At 42.3% G+C, this 17854-nt stretch overlaps 1 protein-coding gene across 1 annotated transcript in view; it reads right to left on the bottom strand.

Annotated features, from left to right (window-relative positions):
• The window catches only part of NUDT9 (nudix hydrolase 9), a 31295-nt gene extending 21408 nt beyond the window's left edge, over positions 1–9887 (bottom strand). The window contains exon 1 of the mRNA XM_036852385.1: positions 9549–9887. Within this exon, the coding sequence (XP_036708280.1) occupies positions 9549–9655 (107 nt within the window). The 5' untranslated portion in view covers positions 9656–9887. The remainder of the gene's footprint in view (positions 1–9548) is intronic.
• Between the last annotated feature and the right edge of the window lie 7967 nt (positions 9888–17854).

Below are 17854 nucleotides of genomic sequence, written 5' to 3'. Positions count from 1 at the left end.
AGTTTACTTTTGTTAGCACAAATGTTGGGGAAGAGAAGTTTGTTATAAAAATTCAACCACAGGGCTTCCCCGGTGGTGCAGTGGTTGAGAATCTGCCTGCCAATGCAGGGGACACGGGTTCGAGCCCTGGGCTGGGAAGATCCCACATGCCACGGAGCAACTAGGCCCGTGAGCCACAACTACTGAGCCTGCGCATCTGGAGCCCGTGCTCCGCAACAAGAGAGGCCGCGACAGTGAAAGGCCCGTGCACCGCAATGAAGAGTGGCCCCCACTTGCCACAACTAGAGAAAGCCCTCGCACAGAAACGAAGACCCAACACAGCTAAAAATAAATAAATAAATAAAAAATTAAAAAAAAAAAAATTCAACCACAAAAACAAATGTAAAGGAAGACTCTTAGGTCTACATGAAGGAATCAATTTTAAAAAATAGTTTATCGTCTAACATACATGTGTAAAAAATGTATGGCAAAAATAGCCCAAAAGAATAACAGGAAATGGAAATATACTGCTGTAGGATTCTTACATAATACACAAAGTAATGTAATATTACTTGAAGTCAGACTGTGATAAATGTACAAATTATAAACTTTAGAGTAAAATAAGAGGTGTAGAGCTGAAATAACTAGATAGCATATACAAAAAACAGGAAACCAAAAAACTGAACCTTAACCTTTACCTCACAGCCTACACAAAAATCTTTCATTTCTCCTCCTGACTAAAAACTTAAATGCCTTCTCATTATTCTTAAAGATTAAAATTCCTAATGACCCTAAATTAGGATATTTAATATGATAAAGGGGATTCTGAGAACATGGTAAACTGATGACAGCTCCCTTCCCCTGCTCTCACAATACTGTAACAATTTGCCCTTCCTGAGACAAATGGTGGATGGGACAAACACCAACTTTATGGGGTGGTGAAATAAGTCAAATTCATGTGCCTCTTGATATCATATAGTGAGAAGCACAGAGCAATCATTTCTGAGGTATTCCTTACAAGAATATATGACCTGAGCCTAGACATGAGGAAATATAGGACACACCCATGTTAAAGGATAACTTACAGAATAAAGGTCCATACTCTTTAAATCACTAAGGTCATGAAAGATAAAGTTAGAAGAACTCTTCCAGATAGAGACATGAAAACTAAGTGCAATCAATGATGAATATACTTATATCCTTCAACTCAGTAATTTCATTCCCAGTAATCTAGCCCATAAAAATGAAATAACCAGTTATATGTACAAAACATGTTTATTTCAGCAATGTGTAATGGGAATTAAAGGAAATGCCCAATAATGTGGGGATGGCTTAATAAATATTGGAACAGCTACACCATGGAATGAATATTAAGTAGTTATTAAAAATAATGACACCAAATGACTTGTCAATATTTTCATAAGGTATTGTTGAAAATGAAAAGCAAGATGCAGAAAAGTGTATATAATATGATCCCATTTTATAAAGTAATGATGGAAAAAATAAATAAGTACATATATTCAGGTTACAGGGCCTTTACACATGCTGCTCTTTCTGCCTGCAACAGCTTTCCTTCCTCCTCCAAGTAGCTAACTTGCGTTTATCCCTCAGATCAATTCAAAATTCACTTTGCTGTACAGCAGAAACTAATATAACATTGTAAATCAACTATACTCCAATAAAAATTAATCTAAAGAAAAACCCAACAAAGTTCACTTCCTCAGGGAACTCTTCCTCTTAACTCCCTAGGAGAATTAAGGTTCCTCCTGCCATATGCTATGCTATCAGAGCTCGACTGTACTGTGAATTACCACAATTGTGATTTTACATTTATTAGGTTGAAATCTGACTGTAGCAAATGGAGAACAGGTAGCACATCTGTTTTATTTCAACACTTATATCCTGTGTCTGGCATAATGCCTGGCAAACCATATATACAGGAGATCCTTTGTCATATCTGAAAGTAACAGAAAAAGGCCACATAAATCGTAGAGACCAAAATTTCATTGTGATTACTGAAAAGGAGTTTGATTGGAGCTTCATCTTTAAAAACGAAATTTAAAATTATGAAAATAGGGTTGTGGCCAAGATGACAGAGTAGGAAGACCCTGAGCTCACCTCCTCCCATGGGCACACCAAAATTACAGCTATCTACAGAGCAACTATTGATGAGAAAGACTGGAAGACTAGCAGAAAACCATCTTCTACTAAAGATATAAAGAAGGAGCCAACCACAACGAGACGGGTAAGAGGCACAGAGACATGGTATAGTGAAGACCCATACCCCTAGGTGGGCGACCCACAACCAGGAGGATAATGACAACTGGTTCAATGACAAGAGGTTCTCCCCAAAGATCAAGGGGTCCAAGCCCCACATCGGGCTCCCCAGCTGGGGGGGTTCTGTACCGAGAAGATGAGCCCCCAGAATGTCTGGCTGTGTAAAGGCCAGCGGGGCTCACTTTCTGGGGAGCTAGAGAGCGGAAATAGACTCCACTCTCTCACGCTCTGGGACCCAAGGCAGAAGCAGTCATTTGAAAGGAGCCTGGGTCAGACCCACTTGCTCATCTTGGAGAGCCTCCCAGAGAGGCAGAAGCAACCAGGACTCACCCTGCGGGCACAAACACTGGCGGCAGTCATTTTGAGGAGCTCATTCTACCACAGGGACTCTATAAATTCCACTTTGGAATCCTCCCTCCAGCTTATTAGACCCTGGACCTGGACCTACCCACAAGCCTGTCAGCAACAGTACTGGGACATCACAGACCAAGCAGCTAGCTAGGTGGGGACACACAGCTCCATCCACCAGCAGGTCAGCAGCCTTAAGTTGCCCTGAGCACACAGCCACCTGGGGGACGGACACTGTCCACCAGCGGGCCCAAGACCCGGCCCGCACACCAGTGGGTGGGCACCAGCCCTGGGAATCCCCTGGGTCCCAGCCTCGCCCACCAGGAGGCCAACACTAGATCCGGGACCCCAGCCCCACTACCACCCAACCCAGAACCTGGCTCTGCCCACAAGTGAGCCAACAGCAGAGTCCTCCAGGGCTCTGCAGCCAGCTGCCTCGTGACGCAGCCCTGCCCACCACTGGCAGGCAGCTTCTGCAGGAGGCAGAGCCTGGCAACCGATGGATGTGGGCCAGCCACATGCACCAGAGTGCCCACAGTAGTCAGCCTGCCATAAAAGAAGGACCCACACAGCCCACATGCAGGGCCCCCTTAGAGCTCTAGTGACCAGAGGGTAGTGCACTACTGGGACTCATAGGACGTCTCCTATAAAAGGCCACTTCTCCAAGGTCAGGAAATGTAACCAACCTACCAAACACATAAAAATAAAAACAGCAAATTAGGCAAAATGAGGCGACAGAGGATATGTTCCAAATGAAAGAAGAAGATAAAACCCCAGAAGAAGAACAAAGTGAAGTGGAGATAGGCAATATCCAATAAAGAGTTCAAGGTAATGATCATAAAGATGATCAAAGAACTTGTTAGAAAACTGTATGAACAGAGTGAGAAGTGAGAAGTTTTTAACAAAAAGTTAGGGACTTCCCTGGTGGCACAGTAGTTATGAATTCACTTGCCAGTGCAGGAGACATGGGTTTGATCCCTGGTCTGGGAAGATCCCACATGCCACAGAGCAACTAGGCCCGTGCACTCTACTACTGAGCCTGCGCTCTAGAGCCCACGTGCCGTGACTACTGAAGCCCGCGCGCTCTAGGACCCACGTGCCACAACTGCTGAGCCCACGTGCTGCAACTACTGAAGCCCGCGCACCTAGAGCCCGTGCTCCACAACAAGAGAAGCTACTGCGATGAGAAGTCTGCGCACCACAACGAAGAGTAGCCCCCGCTCGCCGCAACTAGAGAAGCCCGTGCGCAGCAACGAAGACCCAATGATGCCAAAAAAATAATTTAAAAAAAGAGTTAGAAAATATAAAGAAGAACTAACCAGAGACAAAGAATACAATAACTGAAATGAAAAAATACACTAGAAGGAATCAACAGTAGACTAGATGATACAGAGGAATGGATCATCAAGCTAAAAGACAGAGTAGTGGAAGTCACTGGAGCAGAACAGAAAAAAAGGAAAAAGAATAAAAAGAAATGAGAACAGTTTAAGAGACATCAAGTGCACTAGCATTTGCATTACAGGAGTCCTAGAAGGTGAAGAGAGAGAAAGTGGCAGAGAACATATTTGAAGACATAACAGCTGAAAACTTCCCTGACCTGGGAAAGGAAACACACAACCAGGTCCAGGAAGCACAGAGAGTCCCAAACAGGATCAACCCAAAGAGGACCACACTGAGGACCAAATCAACATCATAATTAAAGTGGCAAAAATTTTAAAAAGAATATTAAAAGCAGCAAGGGAAAAGCAACAAGTTACATACAAAGGAACTCTCATAAGGCTATCTGCTCATTTTTCAGCAGAAGCTCTGCAGGCCAAAAGGGAGTGGCATGATATTTTTTAAATGATGAAAGGGAAAAACCTACAACCAAGAATACTGTACCCAGAGACTTCCTGGTGGTCCAGTGGTTAAGACTCTGCACTTCCTCTGCAGGGGGCACAGGTTCAATCCCTGGTCAGGGAACTAAGATCCCACATGCCACACAGTATGGCCAAAAAAATAAAAAAGAAAAAATAAAAATTAAAGCTGGTGTAAATATTGGAAAATGTAAATTCATATACACTATTAGTGTGCAAATAGATACAATTAAAAAAAAAAAGAATACTGTACCTGACAAGGCTTTCATTCAGATTTGATGGAGAGATCAGAAGTTTTACAAACAAGCAAAAGCCAAAAGAGTTCAGCACCACCAATCCTGGTGTAAATTTACTTTTCACTTCTGTTTCATTATTTCCTAATACAGTTCATTTTCTAAACAATTTTATTTTCAATCAAATTCAGAAAAATGAAGGGACCTGCAGTTCTAAGAGGGAAGTTCATAGTGATACAAGCCTATCTCGGGAAACAAGAAAAATCTCAAATAAATAACCTAACCTTACACCTAAAGGAACTAGAAAATTAAGAACGAACAAAACCCAAAGGTAGTAGGAGGAAAGAAATCATAAAGACCAGAACAGAAGTAAATAAAATAGAGACTAAAAAATCAACAGATAAATGGAACAGAAAAGAAAGCCCAGAAACGACCCCACACTTATATGGGCAATTAATCTACAACAGCAGAGGCAACAATATACAATGGAGAATAGCAGCCTCTTCGATAAATGTGAAAGAAACAAACTGGACTACTCTCTCGCACCATGCACAAAAATAATTTCCAAATGAGTTAAAGACTTAAATGTAAGACCTGAAACCATAAAACTTCTAGAAGAAAACATAATCAGTACACTCTTTGACATTGGTCTTAGCAAGATTTTTTGGATGTGTCTCCTCTGGCAAGGGAAACAAAAGCAAAAATAAACAAATGGGACTACATCAAACTAAAAAGCTTTTGCAAAGGAAACTATCAACAAAACAAAAAAGGCTGCTGACTAAACAGGAGAAGATATTTGCAAACAATATATCTGATAGGCTGTTAATATCCAAAATATACAAAAAACCCATACAACACAACGTCAAAAACAAACAACCCAACTTAAAGAATGGGTGGAGGATCCGAATAGATATTTTTCCAAAGAAGACACAGAAATGGCCAACAAAAACATGAAAATATGCTCAACATTGCTAATCATCATGGAAATGCAAATCAAAACCACAATGATGGGCTTCCCTGGTGGCGCAGTGGTTAAGAATCTGCCTGCCAATGCAGGGGACACGGGTTCGAGCCCTGGTCCGGCAAGATCCCACATGCCGCGGAGCAACTAAGCCCATGCGCCACAACTACTGAGCCTGCGCTCTAGAGCCCGCAAGCCACAACTACTGAAGCCCGTGTGCCACAACTACTGAAGCCCGCGCGCCTAGAGCCTGTGCTCTGCAACAAGAGATGCCACCACAATGAGAAGCCTGTGCCCCGCTACAAAGAGTAGCCCCCGCTCACTGCAACTAGAGAAAGCCTGCGTGCAGCAGCAAAGACCCAATGCAGCCAAAAATTAAATAAATGAATAAATAAATAAATGTATTAAAAAAAACCAAAAAACACAATGAGATATCACCTTATACCTGTCAGAATGGCTATTATCAAAAAGACAACAAATAACAAGTGTTGGTGAGGATGCGGAGAAAAGGGAACGCTTGTGCGCTGCTAATGGGAATGTAAATTGGTGCAGCCACTATGGAAAACAATATGGAGATTCCTCAAAAAAATTAAAAATAGAACTACCATATGATCCAGCAATTCCACTCCTGGGTATTTATCTGAAGAAACCAAAAACACTAATTTATCTGAAGAAACCAAAAACACTAATTAGAAAAGATACATGCACCTCCATGTTCACAGCAGCATTATTTACAATAGCCAAGATATGGAAGCAGCTTAAGTGCCCATCAAAAGATGAATGGATAAAGATGTCTCTCTCTCTCTCTCTTTCTCGCGCTCTCTCTCTCGCACACACACACACACACACACACACACACACACACACAGTGGAATATTACTCAGCTATAAAAACGGAATGAAATCTTTCCATTTGTGACAACACGGTTGCACTCAGAGAGTATTATGCTAAGTGAAGTGTCACACAGAGAAAAGAGAAAGACAAATACTGTCTTTCCACTTATATGTGGAATCTAAAACGCAAAACAAATAAACAAACATAACAAAACAGAAACAGAGTCATAGGTACATAGAACAAACAGGTGGTTGCCAGACAAGAGGGTGGTAGGGGGAGGAAAGAAGTAGAAAAGGGAGAAGATTAATTGAGGTACAAACTTCCAGGTACAAAATGAGTCACGAGTATGAAATGTAAGATGTGGGGAATAACTATGTTATCTTTGTGTGGTGACATAAGGTAACTAGACTTATCCTGGTTATCAAGTTAAAATGTATGGAAATATCAAATCACTATGTTGTGTAACAGGAACTAACATAGTGTGGTAGGTCAATTATACTTCAAAGACGAACTCATAGAAAAAGCGATCGGATTTGTGGTCACCAGGCAGGGGGGCGGGGCTAGAGGGGAAACTGGATGAAGGTGGTCAAAAGGTACACACAAACTTCCAGTCATAAGACAAAAACGTACTAGGGATATAATGTACAACATGATAAATATAATTAACACTGCTGTATGTTATATAGATATATGAGAGTGGTTAAGAGAGTAAATCCTAAAGTTCTCATCACAAGGAAAAATTTTTTTTCTATTTCTTTAATTTTGTATCTATCTGTGATGATGGATGTTCACTAAACATGTTGTGACAATCATTTCATGATGTATTTCAAATATTTATGCTGTACACATTAATCTTACACAGTGCTGTATATCAATTTTATCTCAAAAAAACTGGAGGGAAGAATTATGAAAATAAATTGTATATTATAGGTATATAAGTATATAGATTTGGTTATAACCTAAGTCTTCAAACAAGGAATTAATCAAATTTGTTTTTATTATATTTCTATTACATTTTATTTATAACTCCATTATTCAGCAAACTTCACTTTTATACCTTCACAGTCAAATCAGAGGGGATAATTTTAGCAAAAGTATTAGAAGCCTTCATCAAAATTTCCCCAAGACCTCCCTTACTCCTTTGATACTCAAACCATTCTTGCTTGAAACACTATCTGTTCATTGGTTTTGTCAACTTTTTTTTTTTTAACAAGAGCATTATGTCTTTTATTTTCCATGCACCTGTCCCTGTGTGAATCGAGGAAAGGATACTACCTGCCTTTTTTTTTTTTTAATAGACTTTATTTTTTAAAGCAGTTTCAGGTTCACAGCAAAACTGTGCAGAAAACACAGAGAGCTCCCATATACCCCCAGTCTCCCCGCCACACACACATAAAGCGCCCCCCATATCAACATGCCCCACCAGAGAGTTACATTGGAAATAAGTGGACCCAAATGTCCCAAGTCAGCAGTGGGGCAGTAACCATGGGGGTCAGTCCTCCTCCCTCCCTACCCTACAAACAAAAAGTCGGTATTAGTTGTTTGTCCCCAGGATAAAACCAAAAGTTAAAGAAAACGAAGGAGTAGAACCTCTATTGTGAATTAGGTATTAGAGAACACGGCAGAAATTTAGGCTTAATATCTCTGTAATTCACACTGAGGAAATTAAGTTAGGGCAGCTATGTTCAGCGGGGAAGCTGCTGCACAAGTGTCAAGTCTGGAACGGGAAGGGGGACGTTTCCAGCCTGACCGCCTGCTGCCACCCGCCCACACACCCTCAGCTGAAACCGCCCGGTCTAGGTGCACTGGAACATGGGGGGCAATATTCAATCAGTGCTCCTTCTAAAGAGAACAATGCCTATTATCTACATTAATCAAAATATAAATAACCAGCATCCGCCAGATGTTTGAGAAAAAAAACAGAAGGAAAAAGGACCAAAAAGGAACAGAACCACTCACCCAGAAGGGTCAGACAATTCAGGAAACAGAAGATAATTTTTATTCTAGTGATCATTTTTTACAGATTCAAAAGACTTTTATAGCCATAAAATAAGAAAAGGCTATTAAAGAGAGCAATGAGGGGGAAAAAGTTCTTGTCAAAATTCACAATTCAATAGAAGAGATGACAGAATGCACAGGACGGCAGTCTGAACTAGTAATCTAGAAGATAAATTTGAGGGAAATCTCTAAGAACTTCATACAAAAAGACAAACCAATGGAAAATTAAAGAAAAAGAGAAATAGAGGCTCTACCCAGAAAGTCCAAAAGCTATCACTGGAGTTCCCGGGGTGGGGAAAAAGGACAGGACAGAAGAAAAAATGGGGGGAAAAACAAATAGAAGAAAATTTCCTCGTGCCGAAAGTAAACATGACATGACAAGCAAAAAAATAAATAAACAAGAAACAAAAAACAAACAAAAAAAACTCCTAGAGGCAGCCTCATAAAACTTGTTTATTACTCCGCGCCTAGCATGGGCATGGTACCTGGGACACCGTGTTTAGAAACCAGAAGGAGAGAGGAACAAAAGGAGGAGGCAGTGTGAGCTACCATAAATGCCTGAATTTATCCAAGGCAAATTTTTTTAAAAAGGTAACTAATAAATATATTATCTACACTGAAATGGAGAAGTGGAGGAGAGCAATAACGACTTATATTTTTCCTTTTACAGCATTTATACTGTTCGCATCTTTAAACTACGTGCATGTGCTAATTTTAACAATAATGTTTTAAGTATTAACCAAAAAAAAAAAAAAACCCAAAAAAACAAAAAAATGGCACAGAACAACACCACACCCAAACATGTGCTATTTAAACTCTCTGGGGACAAGAACGTTAGTGACTCATGGAGGATGGCAAAGTTCGAATATCATAAGAAAGGTCACTACCGCTTGCTTTTCTCAAAAGGCAGGTAAAACATCTTAGAGCCTTTTAAAAAACGTGTATATGGCCGTAAAGAGCTGGGACCCACGCAAAGCCTGCTGAAGCCGCCCGACCAGAAGCTGCTTCCCCCTCGCAACGCAAGGACTCGGGACAAGGAGCCAGCAGTAGAAGAGGGAATACCTGCACGCCGCGATGCTGCAACGGCCCAAGGACTTGAGAGTCACAGAGGCCAAGGCCACAGAGAGAGACACGGTGGCTAAAGTCTTCCCCACGAAGCGTCCGGCCATCTGCGGCCCGCGGGGAGATGTGCGGAGCGGGGTCGCTGTTAGCTTGGGCCGCAGCCTCCGGCCTCCCCACACCCCTGGGCCCCGGGTATCCAGCGGGCACTAGGACCGGGCGGCCCTCGGGTTCCGGAGCGGGAGCAGCCAGTTTTATCTCATCAACACACAGAGGACCAAACGCCTTCCCCAAACAACAGCCCAGCTCGGCACGGCCCGCCAGGGGACGCCCAAGCGGCCAGCGCCAGCAGTCGGGAAAAGAGCCAACCGGGTCGTGACGTCCCCGGTGCGCGACGGCACTTTACGGCAGCGCCGCAAAGCGAAAGACGGCGCAGGCTTCGTGGCGCAGGCTTCGTAGCGCCGGCCTCGCTCAGCTTTTCGTCCTTGCTCAGCTGTGTTTGGGACCAGGTTAGGGAGGCGGCTGGGGAAGCGCCGAGAAAGCGGAAGAGAGAAGCGGGAAGTGAAAGGAGCCGAAGAATTGGAAAGGGAAAGAAAGAAAGGGGGTTGAGAGAAGTGTGTCGTCCTGGCTGTTCCGGCAGGAAGGGGTTACAGGCGGCTGATGTAGTGAGCCACGCGTGTCCCAGCCATATCTGAGTTATGAGTGGTTGCAGTGAAAGGATGCGGGTGAGAGACTTGCAATCCCCGCATCCGAGGCTTTTCTCTTCCTTTTCTACCAAGTTGTTCACTGCAATGGGTAAAAGTCCCAACCCGCGGAGGAGTAAACCAGTTGTGAGATAGACACAGAGCCTGGAAGAGAAACCGAGGGTTAAGACGCGAGATAACTGCAGGGGCAAAACTTGGCCACACGGGAAATTGGAAATCAAGATTGTTCAGAAGTTTGTAATGTGGTTTTCATGTTTGATATTCGTTGTGTTATTAATGTGTGGAAATATTTAACTTGCAAGTGCATAATCCACTGGTTCTGTGGTGTGGTGTCGACACAGACCGTATAAAACTTTTGACCATCTCAAAAACCAGATTTATCAAACCTTAACAACTGTTCTGAAGGCTGTAGAGCTCTCGGCATATGAAGGCTCCCTCTGAACCTCTGCACTGAGACTTGTCCAAACTCTTGCTGACGAAAATTCAATTAACTGTCAAGTTAAGAAGAAAAAAAGGGAATTTTATTTGAGCCAAACTGATGTTGATAACACAGGAAGCAGTCTCAGAAAGCTCTGAGGACCATTCTGCCTGTTAGAAGTCGAAGGCACAGTCATATACGTTTTTGAAACAAAGGATCATACATCAAAATGACCGACTAATATTTTACATAAACTTCACCAAAGATACATAGTCCAGGTAAGCACATGCCAAGCAAGCATCTAATCCCTATCCACCCCACGCCCCCTCACCTAAAGAGCTGGGAAAGGACACTGTTCTTTTAAGAAGTTACATTGCTGGGGTCAGAATAAAGGGAAAAAAATGATCTTTGTGGTTGAGCGGGCACTCCCGTGTTTGAGAAGTTCTGGTTAACTGTAATAAAGATGCACACTGCACATTAGGGACGGAGGAGGCCCAAACAAACAGAGGGAGAATTTTATGTTTAATTTTTTCTCGTCCTGCCTTAAAATATAAATTGTATTTCATCACTCTATTATGGCTTCTAGCAGCTTAAGGTCTTGCCCCTAGGGTGATCCTAGCGCCCCACCCCTTTAAAATACCTGCCTAGAAAAGCTCAACACTGCCCGAAGAATTTGTGATTTGTTCCAGGCAAAACCTGGATAGGCAGACAGACCCCAGAGCCCTCTCTTGGAGCAGCTACTTTAGAAAGCTTGCAATTTAAATTCTTTTCTCTGCCCTTTGTGATATAAATCTACCATCCAGAACTGTTTCCTTAAGGACTTGTGAGCCCCTCTCTCTAAGATGCAGATAGTCAGGGAGATAACTCTGTGCTAGCTCCCAGTCCTTGTGGGAGGATAAGGACCTACCTTTCTTCAGCTTGCGCTACTGCTTCCTCTCATAAAGATAGAAGTTTCTTTCTCCCCTGACAAATGCCAGTTAACAAACCCAGATGGCCTAGTCACGTGGATCACCCACCCACCCCTTTACCACCCCTTAGTGACTTTCCCTTAGCGCACTCCAGCCTTTGCAAAGTCTTCAGCCTTCTGATTCAGGGAAGTGGAGTTCAGTTCATACTGTAGTATTGCTGAACAAAATATGTCCTTACCACTTTCGTGTCCAGCTTTGTTTATGTCTAACAATCCATCCAGGTAGCAAAGTTCTATTATTAAAATATGCTTGGTTTTTAAAAAATAAATATTTGGACTTGGCTTCCTGTAGTCAGATAAACTTTGCTCTCAATGTTGTTGACCGCCCTTAACCTCTGCTTAAGCTGGTATTAAAAAACAAAATTCAACTGAGTGAATTTGAAGACCTAATTGGCTTCATTAAATGATTCGTGAATCAGGCATCATCCCATCTAACAAGTAGAAAGGAGCTCCAAGGAGCTGTACAATGGAAGGTTTTTTAAAAGCAGGAAGGAGGGGACAAGGAAGTCAAAAAGAAAAGAAAGGATTATTTCAGGCAAGGTCACCTTCTTTTGGGAGAAGGGTAGGGGTTTATCATGCAGATCACCTCACTAGTGTTGATCAGGAAATTCCAAACTGATTGGTGTAAAATTACATTTCTCTGGGTATATACCCAGTACACATACATACAATGGAATATTACTCAACCATAAAAAGGAACGAAATTGGGTCATTTGTGGATGGACCTAGAGAGTTTCATACGGAGTGAAGTAAGTCAGAAAGAGAAAAACAAATAATTGTATATTAATGCATATATGTGGAACCTAGAAAAATGGTATAGATGATCTTATCTGCAAAGCAGAAATAGAGACACAGAGGTAGAGAACAAATGTATGGATACCAAGGGGGAAAGGAGGAGGTGGGAGGAATTGGGAGATTGGGATTGACACATATACATACTGATACTATGTATAAAATAGGTAACTAATAATATACTGTATAGCACAGGGAACTCTACTTAATGTACTGTGGTGACCTAAATGGGAAGGAAATCCAGAAAAGAGGGGATATATGTATATGTATAGCTGATTCATTTTGCTGTACAGTAGTAACTAACACAGCATTGTAAAGCAACTATACTCCAATAAAAATTAATTTAAAAAAAGAAAAAAGAAAATTACATTTCTCAGGGACTTCCCTGGTGGTCCAGTAGTTAAGACTCTGCGCTCCCAATGCAGAGGGCGCAGGTTCGATCCCTGCTCAGGGAACTAAGATCCCACATACTGTACGATGCGGCCAAAAATAAAAAAACCCAAAATTACATTTCTGAGCGAGGCTGAAACTGCACTTAGGTGTTAAGTTTTAGTTTGCTTCTGTGGGTCTTAACATAAGTGACTTCACTTTGGACCTACTGTGCCTTTTTTAACACTGGAAATGTATTAGGCAGGCTCTTAAAAAGGCTCAGCTCATCCAAATTAATTCAGCTGACAAATTACTCATTAGGGAGAAGAGGAGCAAGGTAGTGTGATTCACAAAACCTCTGATCAAAGAACGGGAGAAACAGGAGTTCTCATAGGAAGTTCCTCAAGCCCTAGTCTTCTAACGCTGCATTCCTTAAGGGGAGGTTGGAGTGGACTTAGTTTAAAGAGCTACACAACAATGCAAACAAAACCAACTCCCTGACACTGGGCCTGCACCACAACTGGCTCAGACAGCCGGGTCTCCTAGGTTCCTCCCTTCAGAGACATGTACTCCCAGCTCTGCAAGAGCATAGTGTGTGTGCTGCAACCCACTCTTGGGCAGAACAGAAATGCCGTCTTGAATATTTACTGTTTTATATTACTCTTTATCTACCCACATCCCAAATTAAATGGGTGTCATCAGAACTTAAGAAAGCGAGGGCTTTTGTTTTTTATTTTATTTAGAAACCAGATACCAACATTTAAGGGCATCTTGTAATAGTTGGTGAAACAGACAAAAGATGCTGAGAAATAAATACTTTTAAATAGAAAAGCATTGTATGTGATTAGTGGAATTGATATGTATGCTAAAAATAAGAATTCCAATTGTTTCCCCCCTTTTCCATTTATTTTGTATACAACAAATATTAACTGATTACTTACTATTTACCAAGCACTGCCCTAGATGCCGGGAATACAACTGTGAATGTAATGGAGGAAAAACTTTTTCTCTACCCTTCTTAATTTTTTTTTGGCTTATTTATTAATTAAGACAGATTAACAGGGGACTTCCCTGGTGGTGCAGTGGTTAAGAATCCGCCTGCCAATGCAGAGGACACAGGTTTGATCCCTGGTCCGGGAAGATCCCACATGCCGCGGAGCAACTAAGCCCCTGCGCCACAACTACTGAGCCTGCGCTCTAGAGCCTGCGAGCCACAACTGCTGAGCCCACGTGCCACAACTACTGAAGCCTGTGCACCTAGAGCCTGTGCTCCGCAACAAGACAAGCCACCGCAATGAGAAGCCCGCTCACTGCAACGAAGAGTAGCCCCCGCTCGCCGCAACTAGAGAAAGCCACGTACAGCAATGAAGACCCAACGCAGCCAAAAATAAATAAATAAATACATTTATTAAAAAAAAAAAAAAAAGACAGCAAACTACATTTGCATCCCTTAACTAGGGAAGGGCAACCAAGTTTCAAGGAAGCATCTGGACTGCGGACGCTGTCAATTAGCCTTGTAACTTTAAAAGGAATTTATCAAATTTAGCAAAACAAGTGACAACTAACCCTGCAAGATCGGCTCAGGAGACCAGGAGAAAGTGAGTAAAAGATGACTCTGGCTGCACACCAAGTCGGGGCTGCGGGACCCAGGACTAGGAAGCTTTGCTCTCTGGGTTTTGTCCCTCCCAGATTTCTGAGCTGACGAGCAGTCGCTCCACACTGCAGCTTGAGCCAATTGTGAAAGACCTAACCAAGCCCAGCCCAGCAGAAGGAACGGTTTCGGGGCTGTGTGTTTCTCTTTGATAAAGGAGCCCTTCCTTGTTCTTGCTTTTACTCTCTCTGGTATTTGATGGAACAACCCCCCAGAAGCAATTTAGAGTGACTGGTAAAACAAAGTATACCAAAACCTCGCAGCAACCAGAAGGATGAAGCTCTTTCTGGACTGCCTCCAGCTTCTGTCCTTACTGCTCATCTGCACCTTAAGAGTCTCTCCTGAAACTTTTCATTCCTAAGAAGAGAAAAGCAGTCACCGGAGAAATCGTCCTGATTACTGGAGCTGGATGCGGAATTGGGAGACTGACTGCCTATGAATTTGCCAAACTTAAATGCAAACTGATCCTATGGGATATAAATAAGGTAATAGTGCTTGCTGTGTTTTACTTTCTGGTACCTTTAATCTGTGTTGCATTTTGCTGGCAACAGCCCCCTACAGCATCTCTGTTAAGCATGAAGAAAAAAATTACTAGTTTTGCCATTTTATACACGGGGGAAAAACATGGATTAATTAATGTGCTGATGATCACATGATAAACGAACCTAGAGGATATGATTCCCAGTTACTGCCCATCACCAATTTGACATCGTAAATTTATCTTCACTTTTGCCCTGGAAATAATTTGTAATCTCCTCCTGAACCTGATTTCACTGATCCTGCTGTCTTTTTTTCTTTCTTTCTTACTTTTCTTTTTTTTTTTTTTGGCCGCCCTGTACAGGCATGTGGGATCTTAATTCCCCAACCAGGGATCAAACCCGTGCCCCCTGAATTTGGAATGTGGAGTCTTAACCACTGGACCGCCAGGGAAGTCCCTGATCCCTCTATTTTAATCATATGGAAAAAGTCATAGTTTTAGCTAGTATATTAAAAGAGTAAGAGGTTTGCTCCTATTAAGAGAAAAATCTTACAGTTACTGAGGAAAGCGCATTTAAAAGATAGCCAACAGAAAGCAACATTACTATGCCATAGTAATTGCCAAAAGGAATTTTTAAAATCATCTTTTAGTTAAAAACAATGAAAAAGAAAAAAAAAAAGAAACCTTCAATGTAATTCCCAGAATAGGTGTACCTTAAGGAAGGGAGGAGGACTTAGACTCTTACCTTTTATTATTCGGCCTGTGTTAGATGGACAAAGGGGTTTCTGGGAGGCACTTGATGGCGTAAAACACCATCCCGTACACATTAGTCAATATCCAATGCTGTAAACAAGAATTCAGGGGATTAAGGCTGGCAGAGAGCTAAGCAGTGAGCGGGTGACTGAGATGGCATCAAGTACCCATTGACTGTCTGTTACCTAGATACTAAGAACACAGTGGCGAACAGGAGATAGGGTCCCCTGCTCTCAATCTAGCAGGGAAAATAAACATTAAATAATTACACGTGCAACGAAAGGTAGAAACTAGGCCCAGCCTCATTTGACGTGGTCACAGCAGTGCGTGGCGTGCATGGTGGTGTGGTCAGACTCAGATGAGCTCTGCACTTCATGGCTAACCTACTCAGCGTCATGGGTAGCTTCCTAGAGCCTTAGGTTCCTTTTCCGCAAAACATACAAAATAACAGTACTTTCCCTAGAGGGCTGGGAGGATTACACCAAATAATGCACGCAAAGCATATAGTGCAGTGTCTGGCACATGGTAAACACACTACGATGTTAGTTATAATTTTTCCTTCACAAAGGGAAGTTTAAGCTAAAATTCAAAGATGTATAAGAGTTCGGTTACGAATCTGGGGTTGAGACTCCCAGTGCCCAGTGCTGATTTGTACAAACGTTTTTCCGATCTGGAGTTAAGTGCATTTACCCAATAAATAGTTATCGAGCACTTACTATCTGCCAGGCACTGTTCTAATGCAGAACGGAGGATACGGCAGTGAGGAAAGCCTTATGAGCTAGGGACAATAAACGAGACATGCTGCATAATAAAATGTGTAATTGTTGGATGTTGATAAGTGTAAGGAGATGTTGTCGGATTGAAGATACACCAGCTAAATATAGGGAAAACATAGTAAGGTCAGCCGAAGTTCCTGCATGTGCTAAGTTTCCAGCCAAGGGTGGTTCAGCCTGTACCTGCCCTGGCTTCAACTATAGATGATGCCGGTAACAATAAGAAAGAAGGAGGGAGTAGTCAAAAAACTCATGTTATTCATACGGGGGAAAGCCGTATCAGGTGCTCTGATCGTCACAGGCACCAGCCAGTTTCCGAAGCCACCAATAATGATGGGCGTGACCGTAAAGAAAATTATTACAAACACATGGGCTGTTACTACCACGTTATAAATTTGGTCGTCTCCGAGCAGTGTTCCAGGTCGACCTAATGCAGCAAAAATTAATAGGCTCAGGCCAGTGCCCACTATTCCGGCTCAAGCACCAAATAGCAAGTATAAAGTACCGATGTCTGTGTGGTTAGTTGAGAATAATCAGTGGTTTATGAACATAGGTAAGATGGCCTAGCAGGCATTAGACTGTAAATCTAAAGACGGGTTAAGTCCTCTTTTTGCCAAGCCCCGTGGTGAATTGTTCGTATTGAATTGCAAATTCAAAGAAGCAGCTTCAACCCTGCCGCGGCTTCTCCCACCTTTTTTTTTTCTTGCGGCGGGAGAAGTAGATTGAAGCCAGTTGACTAGGGTATTTAGCTGTTAACTAAAAATTCGTGGGAGATGTATCCCTCCAATCCAGTGAGGATTTAGCTGAATTAAAGTGTTTGATTTGCATTCAACTGATGTAGGATATAGTCTTGCAGTCCTTATTAGGCCAGAATTAAGTAAATTATACTTGCTGAGGGCTTTGAAGGCTCTTGGTCTGATTTAACCTAAATTCCTACTCCAACACTGATAGTATTGGTGTGAGGGGTGGAAGGATTGTGGATATTCGATTATGGTTGGTAGGAGGATTATTGGTTTTGTAGAGTCAAATTGTCATTTTATTTTCATGTTGTTTGTGGAGGGGAGTATGGTCAGTGCCGTGGGGTATGTGAGTCGTAGGTAGAAGTACAGGTTAAGTAGTGCTGCGATGGCTATAAGTGTGGGTGAGATAATATTATTGTGTTTTGCTATTTCTTGAATAATCATTCATTTAGGCATGAAACCTGACGGTGTTGGGAGTCCCCCTATTGTTAGTAGGGTGGTCATGGTGAGGGTTGTGATTACAGGTGCTTCATTCCGTGTGTGTGATAGTGAGAGTGTAGCAGTGGCCGAGCTGTGAATAAATAGTGTGAATATAGTGAGGGTTATTGTGAAGTCGATTGCTACGTTTAGAGTTGGTATGGTTGGGTTTTATAGTAAGGCGGCT

Source organism: Balaenoptera musculus, chromosome 5 (assembly GCF_009873245.2).
Source record: "Balaenoptera musculus isolate JJ_BM4_2016_0621 chromosome 5, mBalMus1.pri.v3, whole genome shotgun sequence".
NCBI lineage: Eukaryota > Metazoa > Chordata > Mammalia > Artiodactyla > Balaenopteridae > Balaenoptera > Balaenoptera musculus.
The sequence above is the reverse complement of the archived record's forward strand: the minus strand, read 5'-3'. Positions and strand labels throughout refer to the sequence as shown.